At 39.2% G+C, this 13,698-nt stretch overlaps 1 protein-coding gene across 2 annotated transcripts in view; it reads right to left on the bottom strand.

The window, feature by feature from the left end:
• Positions 1 to 9,728, bottom strand: part of rapgef4b (Rap guanine nucleotide exchange factor 4b) — a 43,995-nt gene extending 34,267 nt beyond the window's left edge. Inside the window, exons 1-4 of one of the 2 annotated variants that reach the window (XM_036570460.1) lie at positions 9,572 to 9,728; positions 5,835 to 5,977; positions 5,618 to 5,706; positions 68 to 214 (exon numbers count right to left, since the gene is read on the bottom strand). In XM_036570460.1, coding sequence (XP_036426353.1) covers positions 68 to 214; positions 5,618 to 5,706; positions 5,835 to 5,977; positions 9,572 to 9,639 — 447 coding nt within the window. In that variant the 5' untranslated portion in view covers positions 9,640 to 9,728. Of the gene's footprint in view, positions 1 to 67; positions 215 to 5,617; positions 5,707 to 5,834; positions 8,164 to 9,571 lie in introns of those variants that run through there. The other variant, XM_036570459.1, reaches the window with a different exon arrangement.
• Positions 9,729 to 13,698: the final 3,970 nt, after the last annotated feature.

Raw genomic sequence — 13,698 nt, 5'->3', positions numbered from 1 at the left:
ATGGTCACACTCTCAGACCCACACATCCATATTCTAAAACCTCAAACAGACTAACAGACTCACACACCTCCCACAGGGTCTTGAACTCCCTCTGTTCAATGCGCAGGAGTTCACTGTTCTCTCGGCTGACAATGGTGGCATGCCGTGGCGTGTTATCCAGGATAGACTCTCCAAACGCAGTCCCTATTCCCAGCGTACAGATAGTTACAGCATCCTAGAAAGATAGAGTCAGAAAAATAATTAAGTCTGAATCACAGTATGTGCTAATCTTCAAATTATTCAAATTTATTCATACTGACTTTAAAAAGGTCACTGCTAATGGCAAGAGCTATGGCATCACATAGTGGACACCACACACACACACACCACTTTCAACAAATATTTCACATATGTTCATGTTACTGAATGTATTTAACTCCAAATTTGCTGAACAGACTAGTACACACAGATAACTACTCAAAAAGAAAGCTACTCAAAACATCACAGGGCCAGGAATGTAGGCCCTTTAGCAACAAAAATGCCATTTCAAATAGCATGTTTTTAAGCACTGCGTATTTGTGTTGCTCCACTGCCCTGGACGAACTGCTGAGCCATCCAATCCATGTGTTTCAGACTGATTTGATCAGTGCTTCATTGTGGCAGCAGAATACCCCGCAGAGCGCTTAAAAATCCATGCCTCACACACAGCTACAACAACAGAATGAATATATTATTAGTGAAACCACACGTCCACACAAATATCTGTAGAAAGTGAATATTCATGACTGCAGGACAGTCTCTGTAGAAAGAGAGAGTAAGAATTGCACAGTAGATCATATCTGCATTGTTCTCTATTGATTCTGTGACTAGTTGCCAGAAAGAGGAAGTGGCATTGAGCTCCGATACTGGAGACACCACTCTCCTCTTTCTAAGGCAAGCAGCAACTCTTGCATGGATTATAATTTATAGTCAAGCAGAGTAGAGTTTTTTCGAAACTCTGCCATGTTTCAAAACTGTTTTGCATGAACAGGCCTCTCCACACCCTGTCAAAGCATCAATAGGACACAGGTCAGCGCTTTGTTGTGGCTGTTCCAGGACACTGTGAATGTTTAGGATCACTGACCTGTTGGAACGCCCACTTTGTGCCAAGCTTGAATTTTCAATCCGTTGGCCTGATGTTTTCTCAATAATTCTATTATATTTCTCAGACATCATGATTTCCAAATCATGTTAAGCTGCCAAGGGCCAGAGTGAGATAAACATCATACAAGGACACCATTCCACTATCATGCTTGACAATGTAAGATGTTGCTGGTGGTAGGTTGTCTTGGCTCTTCACCAAACACAGACTATCCTGTTTTGTCCAAGTACAATCTCATTTCCAAAAAAGTTGGGACGCTGTGTAAAATGTAAATAAAAACAGAATGCAATGATGTTCAAATAATTTAAATCTTATGTTTAATTAAAAAAACAAAGACAATATATCAAATGTTGAAACTGAGCGATTTTATTGTTTTTTGAAGAATATATATGCCCATTTTGAATTTGATGCCAGCAACACGTTTCAGAAAAGTTAAGACTGGGGCAACAAAAGGTTGGTAAAGTTGTGTTATGCTTAAAAAAAAAAAAACCTGACGGAACTAATAATGGTAATTGACAACAGGTCAGTAACATGATCAGGTATAAGAAGAGCATCGCAGAGAGGCTGAGTCTTCAAGAAGTAAAGAGCATGGGCAAATGGTGCAACAATTCAAAAATAAAGTTTCTCAACATAAGCTAGCAAAGAATTTTTGCTTTTCATCATCTATGGTACATAATGTCATTAAAAGGTTCAGAGAATCTGGAGAAATCTCTGTATGCAAGGGACAAGGTCAAAACCAGTATTTGATGGCAATGATTTTTGGACCCTCAGGCAGCACTGCATTAAAAACAGACATGATTTTCTAGTGGAAATCACTGCATGGGCTCAGAAACACTTCTGAAAATTTTAAATGGACTGAGGCAAAGTGGAAAAGTGTCCTCTGATCTGACAAACCAAAATTTGAAATTCTTTTTGGAAATCATAGACACTGCGTCCTTCAGGCTAAAGACCACTCAGCTTGTTATCAGTGCAGTATTCATGATGGCATGGGGGGCATTAGTGCACATGGCATGGATGATGTGCACATCTATGAAGGCACCATTAATGCTAAATGATATATACATGTTTTGGCAACATATGCTGCCATCCAGATGACGTCTTTTTCAGGGAAGGCCTTGATTATTTCAGCAAGACAGCGCAAAACCACATTCTGCATGTATTACAACAGCATTGCTCTGTATAAAAAGAGTCCAGGTGCTTAACTGGCCTGCCTGCAGTCCAAACCTGTCACCACTGAAAACATTTTGCGCATTATGGAATGAAAAATACTGCAAATTAGCCCCCAAGTTGTTGAGCAGCTGAAATCCTATATCAAACAAGAACAGGAAAACATTTCACTTTCAAAACTACAGCAACTGGTCTCCTGAGCTCCCAAACGTGTTGTTAAAAGAAGAGGTGATGAAACACAGTGGTAAACATACCCCTGTCTCAACTTTTTTGGAATATGTTGTCGGCATCAAATTCAAAATGGGCATATATTTTTCAAAAAACAATAAAAACAAAAAAAGTTTCAACATTTGATATGTTTTCTTTGTAGTATTTTCCTTTAAATATGTGGCTTACTTGATTTGCAAATCATTGCATTCTATTTTTATTTCAATTCTGCACAATGTCCCAATTTTTTTGGAACTGAGGTTGTATTTACATTTTGCAGTGTCCCAACTTTTTTGGAAACAAGGTTGTAGTTCAACTTCGGACTACTTCGGACAACTTCAGGATATATCCTGAGATCAATCTTCCAGAACTCATTAGGCTTGTCCAAGGGGTCTCTGACAAACGTCAGATGGATAGCTCTGCTCTTTTTTCGACAAAAGAGGCTTCTTCTCGGGGGCCTTTGCATAGATGCCATGTCTGTTCAGCGTTCTTCATTGATTTTTCCTCTTCTATTATTCTCTCTGGCATTTTAGGGGGGACGCCTACTTCTTGCAACGATTACCATTGTATTAAATGCCTTTCACTTGTATGCTGTTGCAGAAGTAGGTAGTAAAATTTATTCAGCAACATTTACTCAAGTAATATTTTGATAGTATTACTCTTTTCTGAGTACTTTCAAGTGACAGTACTTTTACTTCTTATTAAAAATATTTGTGAGGAACATTATCAAAGTTTTACATAATTACCTTTTAATCTTCAACATTTAGTTACTAATTCCTTTATTCTGTTTCTTTATGTTACATGGTAACAGTATGTTACTGATAACAGCATCTGCACTGCTTTGTGATTAATTACACCTCAGACTTTCGTGGTTTTGCTTTTTTTCCCAATTTTAGACCAAGCATGTACCAAAAAAAAATAAAATAACAAACTTCAGTTCCTGTGCTGATAGATTTAAGATGTACTGCCACCTACTGACATATCCTGCAGAAAATAGCCTAAATTAAAGAGTGACACAGTTTGGCAATTAAAACCTTCTAATATCCTTTACTTCACTCAAAAAGGCTTCTGGAATAGTTTTACAAAACACTACTCTACTCTGGTCATACAAGTGCAAATCTAGTTCAAATCATAGCCTAGTATAAAGATTAGGCTATTTAACCTGTTGGATACATATACTGTGTGTATATATATCATATCCTAACCCTAGTCATCATCCTAAAAGCCTAACCTTACCGAAAAAAATAGCATTTCTTGAGTTTTAAGGATTTCAGTACAAAACATTCTAAGGGATGTTTAGCAACATTTCAGGTAAGTAAGTACAATACTTCACAGGTAGGCCAACAAATTTGCTAGAATTCTTGTAGATCCCTATAAACCAGATGTCAAAAATTTTAATGGAATTACCACCTTATTAAAAGACTCCAAATGCCACAATAACACTTCTGTCAGAGTAAGAATTTATAGACTAACCTTAATTAATTCACCACTTGGATATAAATATTGCATTTAATGAGTAGCCTACAAGCCACCATGTACGCTCATAAAGAGTCTTCTTGGATGAGTTTTTAATATGTAGCCTTAACAGTTGTTTATCTACAATTTCAAACTGTAGCTTATTGAACCTATTCAGATAGTGTGCTGTGGAAGTTCACAGATGCTGCTCTGGTTGAAAAGCTATTCCGTGCTAAACAATTAATGAACAATACAGAAAGAAGGAATGATTCCAATGACATCAAAGTGATTTGAACCTTTGAAAAAAATGGTAGAGTATTTAGAGCATATTTAACAAAAGAAATGTGGACATAGTTACAACTAGGCCAATCACCCTTTAATGTAAATCTTAATGTAGGTTTCAGCTATGCAGGATTTAAGCTGAATGTTGATTAAATGTCTAATACGTTATACTGATGGAATCAGTTAACTATTTGCTAAATATGTTGCAAAATCTGTGTGTATAAGATGCTGTCAGCTGCTGTAATTAAACAATATAAAAATTTAAAAGGGATTCTCTCCCATTTAGAAAATGTATTGTCCTATCTGCCACTATTGCTTCTGGGTGTATCTGTCCTTGGCTATACTGGCTAACGTGCCCAACAGTTTACTGTGCATATTTGTTTCATTCTCAGTGATTCTTTGACAAAAAAAGAACTGCCCTAACTGGAGATATGCAGATCTGCAGTTTCGCTAAAATGAAAAATTGTATATAGTTATGAAAAAGCATTGCAGTTTGTGTACTTGGAACATTTTTTCAAAAATAAATAATAATAATAATAATACAGAAAGCTACTATCTTCAGACTGAAATGCCCCTGATGTGTGTGACTATTTTTTTAAATCTACAAGATTTACAAATTAATTTAATCATTTTTCATCTTGGATCTGAAATACATGATTTTTATTGCTTATATAAAACACATAATAGGTGATAAAAATGTTTAAATGTAAGCACAGATTATCATGTGTACTCTAACATTTTCAATAAAACAGAATGGTCCACTATATGCCTTCCCTTTGTGGATGGAAACATATCCCACACTCCAGAAATAATGTTGTATAATAATGGTTGATTGAATATGTGGGCTTAGGTAGTAGTGTAGTAGTGTGGTGTATGCTGCTGACTAAAAGAGGCCTTGTTGTTATTTCTCTCTCTAACTATTGGAGACAATATCTTAACTATTTACTGGAGAGCAGGCCTATATGTACAAATCTCAATATTAACATCTAACTGAGGTGTAAACTGCAGAGCAATTCTGCTTACTTCTCATCTATCATGTACTAATAAAACTGTATCAATTGTAAGTATAGGCCCATAGCAGAATCTTTAAGCTTTTTTCAGAGTCTTCTAGAATCCCTTTTCCTTTAGGGCCAGTGAACAGAGCTTTAAGCGTGACTCATCGGATCCCCTGCTCTTTAAGAAACATGATCAGATTCTCCACAGTACTCCCACCACCTACACACGCGACAAAACATTCAAGAAGCCAGTGACCGGGATCACCACCCACTCAAACTGTCTGTGTATGAGCACACTGACACAATTATATCTAAAACAAAAAAAATAACTCACAACCTCATGAATGTTCTAAATTGAGGCAATACTTTTAGTGTGTGTGTTTTTTTTTACCTGATAGTTGGCAGTCTCAGACACCTTCACATCAAGCGAGCCAGACAGAACAGCATACCAGCTAGTGCCAATATCTCCCTGTCGATACACTGGGGGTGGAGGGGGGGGGTGGGAGGGATGTCTCAGTGGGTAATCTAGTTTGCACCTTTTTTTTTAAATTTTAGATACAATATTTCCAGTAGGTCTGAAGCCAACACAGCGCACGGCTTTCACTTACAGGTGATTCCTTTCTCCAGGTATTCATAGAAGCCACACAGACAGATTTGCTGCAGGAGGTTGGGGTGAAACTTCTCAAAGGCCTTCACCACCTTCAGCCTGGCCAGAATGATGTCCACATCCTCCCCTGAGCGCTCTGCTGGCCTGAGTAGCACAAATAAATACGCATACACATACACAAATACACAGCACATATACATAGTTAGAAGAGCAAGGAACATATAGTCAAGCCAGCAGTGTCATCATTTATATAGAACTTAATGCAGTACACCATGTTACACAAACTGCCATTCTTAATATTTCACATCTTAACACACACAACCGTGCTCATACATGTGAGTTACGCAACAATGGATAGTCTACATGCATATTTTTTGGTTTTTACAACAAGGAGAAGGAGGTGGGAGAGGCAGGGTGACAAGTTCAGCTGAAAGGTTTATAAAACAAACATCATAAAGAAAAAAAAATACACAAAAAAAAACACATGGTAGAAAATTACCACTGCTCTATTAATAGCCTCTAGAGTTCTTGAATGGAATAATATAAATTGTGCCATTTAGCAGTTACTAAGCAGACACTGCAGTTGTAGTTGGAAATGTGACGCATATAGTACCTTCTATAAGGTGTTGCATGATCTGTGGATTGTTTAATAGTGGACAAGCCGATGGGCCAAATTTTTAGAGATTTTACTTAGATTAGACCAAACAGAATCCCAATCTAATGGAAGTTCAATACATTAAAGCACTCGCTCCCATAGTTGTTCAGCTGCCAACTGCTCAACGGCATGGTCTGACAGGAATAGTCTACATCTGTTCCCAACTCACTATTAAGAGTGAGTGTGTACATACACTGTGTAAATGCATCATACGTTGTCTCTAAGACAGGACCCTCATTACATTCTCTGCATCAGGGACATCAGTATGTTGCCACAGAGATGGTAACTTAAGGTGATGCTAGAGACAAGAAGAGCTCATCAAATACTCTCACTCACATTAGCAGAAAGATTTACACTGTATGCATTTTTGCAGTTTTTCAATTGTTTTTAAAGGTCGAGACGGGTTTTGCTTGCTGTTTTTGTTTTTGTGCAGGGCAGTCCAGGCGCCACTGTCAAGTGGCCTAAGTCAAGAGTGTTTTTTTCTTTGCTCACCAAACAGATAAAAGCTAAGGCAGGTCTTCAGTGACATGGACAATGCTTGTTAGGTAGTAGCAGATCACTTTCTAAAAAGGCAAGTGCCTGAAATTTCTGCCTATACGATATAATGACAGCTAGCCAGCACAGCTGATTGACAGTTATGAAGCTTTTGTAGCAGTACAAAGAAAAAAAGACAGTGCAGTACACCTCATGTTTTTCAGCCTTCGGGAAAATGCAATGTTACTCCAATGCAGTAGCCCACACGTAAGAGAACAATAGATTACCAAGCAGAAAAACATGTTTACAGAAGCAATGGTTACTAAATACTATACCAAGAAACACTATTCTATTATACTGCTGATGTTAAAGGTCCTGACCAGTGTTGAGTGCTGTATTATTTTCTCTTCTCTAGGTCACCTGATTGAGTTCATGGAGAACAATTATGCCCTGCTGATGCTTTGAATAAAGTGTTGTGTATTATACTGAGTTAGCTCTATTCATATACTGTCATTTGTAAAGCTGTATAACATTCTGTATGTTATCATGTAAGGAAGAGTAGCTGTCCTGGCTAACAGGCATCTAAATAAGCCAATAATGATAATCATAACTTCTATCAGCCCCCAGGCCATCTTATAGATCTTCAAAAACTATAGACTTAGTACAAAACTGTCTAAAACAAGATGCCTCTTTATCAGAGGTTGCTTTGCTTACAACATAACTGATGATTCTTTTATACGCCCCTCTGCTTGGCTGTACTTAATCAAATTACCACAGGCAAAGCCATAAGCCTAAGAATGCATCATGTACTATATGACGAATTCCTGTACCAAGAACATGTACAATGTCAAAGATATAATGTGTATTCTAAATTATGGTCCAGTGGAGTTACTGCAAAGCATGGCAATTTGTGTGATTTGTATTTGTTCATTTGCCTGCAGGTCACAGTGAGGCATAACATGTTGACCTGAGTGATCCTGACCAGTCATTCTGCATTCTTCAGAGTGTGTTTGTGAGTGTGTGTGTTAAAGGCCAGGCATTATGTGCTTGGAGTCAGCGGTGTGGAAACAAGAACACATCCACTGGGCACAGAATTGCAAGTGCATTTCAGATCCCCACCAGAGTAAAGCCATCTCTTGCTATTGCCTGCATTCCCTCTCTCTCTGTCTTATTACAATTGCATTGCTCACCAGCACTTCTACTATTGTGAATTGCAAAATCAACTAAATGGTCTTTTCTAAAATCTTCCTTTCCCTTCTCCCTCCATCTCTCTCAGATGTGTTCATATATACTACTGGGTCTGCCATGCTATGTAGTCCCCATCCCTTTTGCTTCAGACAGCTGATGTAAATGCACCACCCCACCCCCTCTGCCTGATCTCAGGGCTGCAGGGATATTTGCTCAGACAGGTATCTCAACCTATCTCACAGTCTGTAGAACAGAGGTTAATAGGCTGCATCAAACCCCAGTTGAACCGATTCCTTGTCCAACCCATAGGATTAGCCTTCACTGCTTCATTTCACGATACTGTCAAAAATGTATCGGTCAATCATTTACAACAGACATCTCAGCATGCCATAAATGAAATGGCTAACTGATAAATAAATAAATACTTGTTGAGAAGAATGTACATTTTCCACAATACTGCCTGTATTAAGAAGGCAGATATTTTCTGCTCTGAACAGACACAATTTAGTGAGTCTCTGAAGTGCAGCGGCAGCTTGAGCAGCACAGAGCTCAGCATCAGGGGGGCACTTCTGTGCTGTGGGCGCTGATCTTGAGTGTAAAGGACTGGTGCTGAGTGCTCCAGAGTTAAGTGCATGGCCCTGAAAGCAAAGAAATCCGCTGAATGAATATGATATTGATTCGTTTAAACATGATCTCCTTTTGATAGGTTTAAAGACTCAATAGAAGACATCAGCTGCTGCCAGGCCAATCTCACCAGCTAGAAAGGTGATCTCACACTTCCTCATATTGCCATGGTAACCTGCGTGTGCTAAGAAGGGGCTGGGGTTCGGAGTGAGAAGGGGGGCCAATGCAGCACATCTTCACAGTGAGAATGAGACACGCAGCCACGCGGAATTCAGTGAACAGATAAAGATTTGGCCATTAACCTTAACAGCACCTTGAAACTTCCCTCCTCGCTTATTTGCTTGAATTACAAAGGGGTCTCCACTTTTAGTCAGTCTCTCTGTCTCTCTCTCACACACATACACACACAGTCTGGTGCATGCTTGTGTCCCTGCAGCATCACAGCCACTTCTGCTGGCCGCGAGACATTTAGCCTTACACACGCTAGAAAATCGTGAACGTGGCGTTTCAGTTTGGGGAATACGCAAGTGCTCGATTAAAAATCACGTACCGTTATTAGAGATAGTCAGCAATGCCAAATAGCCTAAAACAAGCAGTTTCTGAACGCGCATTTAACAGTCTTGCATGGACAGCATGGTAAAACAGGCAAAATCATCAAACGTCCACTTATAAACGCACAACCATGCTGCAATAACAGCGGACGGCGATGGCGGATTGGCATCACGCTGTCCACCTTGTTGCTCGAACGAAGGGGTGCAAATCGCAGTGGCAAAGCACCTACATGGATTTTTGCTCACCTCTTGTCAAGGCAGACAATCCACTCGGTGGAGGCAACTGACTGGGCGGAGGTGTACACCGCTACCATCTTCGGCTAGACTGCTGTGTATCGTAGACGCTTTAGCAAGCTACTCTACGCTACATCAGCCTGCTTTAGTCTACGAGGGGTTTGACAGCCCCCCCCGCACCTCCTAGCACCCCTCCCTCTCAACCACTGCCGTTGACTGCAGTGGCGCGGATTCAGTTTCGCTATGTTAGCTCACAGAAACAATAGCACCGTCCGGCAGGAAAGCTACTTCAAGGTGTCATAAAAATTGGGTATAGGTCATGTTTTCATGAACAAATGAAAACCCTAAAGGATGCATTATAAACGATAAACACGGTCAGGCTGCGTTGCTTTTGGCAAAGTTTCACACCTAATTAAACACACTAGCTGATCTGCGGGTCAAGGACAGCATGTGGTCGTGAAGGACCATGGCCATAAGCATTATCCCTGTGCTGGTGACTGTAGCAGGTGTGTACTGACACAGGGGCAGCTGCCCCGAAAACGGGTCGAGCGGTGGTGCCGAGGCGGGTCAGTCGCTACAGTAATAGACTGTCGCCGTGGTGACAACCTAGATGCTGCAGCAGCAGAGAAAGAAGAGTGGGCGGGAGAGGAAGTGATGAGATGCTGTCAGGCACAGCGTCCTGCCCTGGAGGAGGTCAGGCTAAAATAAAGCAGTGGTTCGGACAATCAAATTTGCACAGTTTACTCGAAATGGACATGATCAGCCAAGGCATGTTTGCACTGGAGCATATATATATATATATATATATATATATATATATATATATATATATATATATATATATAACCTATATGTAGGTTAAATGCAAGATGCACTATACATGTTTTAGGTATCCTAACCATTAATGTGTTTAGTGTCTCTGCTGAGTAGTCAGTTGGGTTGTAACAAAACAACTTAAATTGCTGCCAACTGAGTAGTTTTTCTCAAAACTGTTGTTCAAATATGTGATTTAAAAAGTTTTCTTTTACACTTAAGCTTGTGATCATTAATATTATGTATTACAATGTCATGAAACTTCAAACATTAAAAAAATGATATAAACATTTGAACCAAATTTAAAAAATTAACTTTAAGAGTTTATATGATGTATACTATATACTTATACTTTATTTAACTTAAAATTTGAGTGTGTTTAACTCCATGTATAATTTTAGGCCATTTAAAAACTGAGTTTCAAAACTTCATTCATTTAAGGCAACAAGTTGCAAATGTGAATGAATGAATGAATGAATGAAAGAGTTGTCAGTTAACAAAATCTTTAATTATTTTTATCAGTATTTGACCAGGACACAATTGTTCTTATTTTGGTTTTATATCCTGGCCATTGTACAACCCCATTTCCAAAAAAAGTTGGGATGCTGTGCAGAATGTAAATAAAAATATAATGCAATATGGTTATATGGTTAAATCATGTTAGCCATATTTTTAAAGGGAAATACTACAGAGACAACAAATTTGATGCTAACAACACATTCCAAAAAAGTTGGGATGGGGGCATGTTTACCACTGTGTTTTATCACCTCTTCTTTTAACCACACTCTGTAAGCGTTTGGGAACTGAGGAGACCAACTGCTGTAATTTTGAAAGTAAAATGCTTTCTCGTTCTTATTTCATATAGGATTTCAGGGACTCGACATTTCGAGGTCTTCTTTGTTGTATTTTTCATTCCATAATGCGGCAAATGTTTCAGGCATATGAAATGAATGTGACAGGCCTAACAAGCCAAGTGGTCTTTATCCCAGAGTGGTCTTTATCCCACTTTATCACAGCGTCCATGATTTCCAAAAAGAATTTCAAATGTTGATTCGTTAGACCACAGGACACTTCTCCACTTTGCATCAGTACATTTTAAATGAGCTTGCGATATGGTCCCTAAAGATATGGTCTCTTAACAATTCACCCTTTGTTTCCTTGCATAGTCATGAAAGGCGTCAACACCATCAACACTGAAAAAATTACAGGAGAGGATAGTTTGGACCATTTTTTCTGAAGCTTGTGATCCCAATCACTTTGGAACGCATTACATGTATTTTAACCTATCTATTTTATCAAGCAGAATTACCAGTATCTGGAAAACAGGCCATGCAGTTCCACTTCACAAAGGAGGTGATACCTCAGATCTTAATAACTACAGACCCATCTCAAATTAGTCATGCTTAGCCAAAATCTTAGAATCCGTAGTGAACTTAACACATTTCTTCATGAAATTCAGTTTTGTCAGACTTCCAATCTGGTTTTAGAGATCAAAGCACAATCTCTGCTGCTACTCTCAAGTCATTATATTTCGAGAAAAAAGTTGTGATATTTCGAGAAAAAAAGTTGTAATATTTCAAGGATAAAGTGGGCTAAGTGTAGGGGGCTGCCATAACGGGTTGGGGTCTTGGTTGCTGTACTGGCGTGCCAGAGTTCCACACACTCCTGTCTGCTTGTGGATCGATCATTTTGATTACCATTCTCATGGTCTGTGAAACTTCATGACCTCTTTGAATGGCGCGGAGATGTAGCCACCGATAGCCTTGTAGACGACCCTGCCTGCAATTCTCCTTCAACAAACAGACAGACGGTTTCCTCCGAGTCTGGTTCTTTATTCTAAATGAACAGTTGCCGTTTCAGCCATTTCTTATACTAATAACAGGCTGGTGCTGATGTGTCAGGAGTATTTCTTTATGGGTGAAATCGATATGAAAGTATAACTCCGCCCCTCATTTTAACAGCAGGAGGTGCTACCTTCCCTTTGCAAAGCTTTTGGCCACAATATTGCAACCTTTCCTGGTATTAATGCCACTTTAATGTTGTAATTCTACGACTTTATTCTTGAAGTCTACTATTTTTATTTTTATTAACAGTGACCCTAAAACGCCGTCGTATGGTTCAACGTCAGTGCAGCAGTGTAAAATTTTGGGGGTGCCTATGTCAACATAAATGATGCAACTAACCTAACTTTGTGTACATAGACCACAATATAGAAATATGTACACATATGCACTTGTGACTGGCATGTGTCTTTTTTCTCAATTTATACAAACAATATTTCATTTTATAGTAAATTATTTTTTTTTGCTAGTTTATGTTTATGAACAGAGACCTACAGATGCAACATAGTAAAGGAAAACTCATTTGTGAATCTGTGTTTGAAGCAAGTTTTCTTTAAACTTAAACTTGTAACTAAGTTGCAAATAAATCTTAAACTAAACTTTCCATAGCCTCTTGGTTCTACCTAATGGAAATTGTTTTGTGCTTATAATTTTAGTAGACATCAGTGACAGACTAATTAATGACATTCTATTAAAAGATTGGTTTACCAAGAGTGACACTGGAGTATTTTCACTTAATATGAATTAATGAAGCTAGAGTCATGTTACAAAAATGATCATAAGACATTAGAGTCTTTTAGTACTTTTACTTTTGATACTTAAGTACATACATACATACATCCATCATCTAAACCACTTATCCTTCTGGGTCGCGGTGGGGTGCTGGAGCCTATCCCATCCTTCTGGGTCGCGGTGGGGTGCTGGAGCCTATCCCAGCTGTCACTGCGCGGAAGGCAGGATAAACCCTGGACAGGTCGCCAGTCCATCGCAGGGCAGACAGACATATACATACATGGGAGGAAACCGGAGTACCCGGAGGAAACCCACGCAGACACGGGGAGAACATGCAAACTCCACACAGAAACAACCCTGGCCGCCCGGCTGGGAATCGAACCCAGGCCATTCTTGCTGTGAGGCAACAGCGCTACCCACTGCGCCACCGTGCCTCCCTACTTAAGTACATTTGAAGGCAAATACTTTTGTAGAGGTCTAAAGGGAGGACTTCTATATTTTACCTTGGGTATCTCTACTTTAACTCAAGTACATGATTTGTGTACTTCATCCACCACTGGTTAAAGCTGTATCATGCAAAGAAGAAATCATATATAAACAGGACCCAGAAACGCTGCCAACTTCTCTGGGCCCAAGCTCATTTAAGATGGACTGAGGCAAAGTGGAAAAGTGTCATGTGGTCCAATGAAATTCTTTTTGGAAATCATGGACACTGCATCCTCCACACTAAAGACCTCCCAGCTTGTTATTAGT

The sequence above is a fragment of the Colossoma macropomum genome, unplaced genomic scaffold, assembly GCF_904425465.1.
Source record: "Colossoma macropomum unplaced genomic scaffold, Colossoma_macropomum, whole genome shotgun sequence".
NCBI classification, from domain to species: domain Eukaryota; kingdom Metazoa; phylum Chordata; class Actinopteri; order Characiformes; family Serrasalmidae; genus Colossoma; species Colossoma macropomum.
Note: the sequence above shows the minus strand (reverse complement) of the source record. Positions and strands in the feature narration are given on the sequence as shown.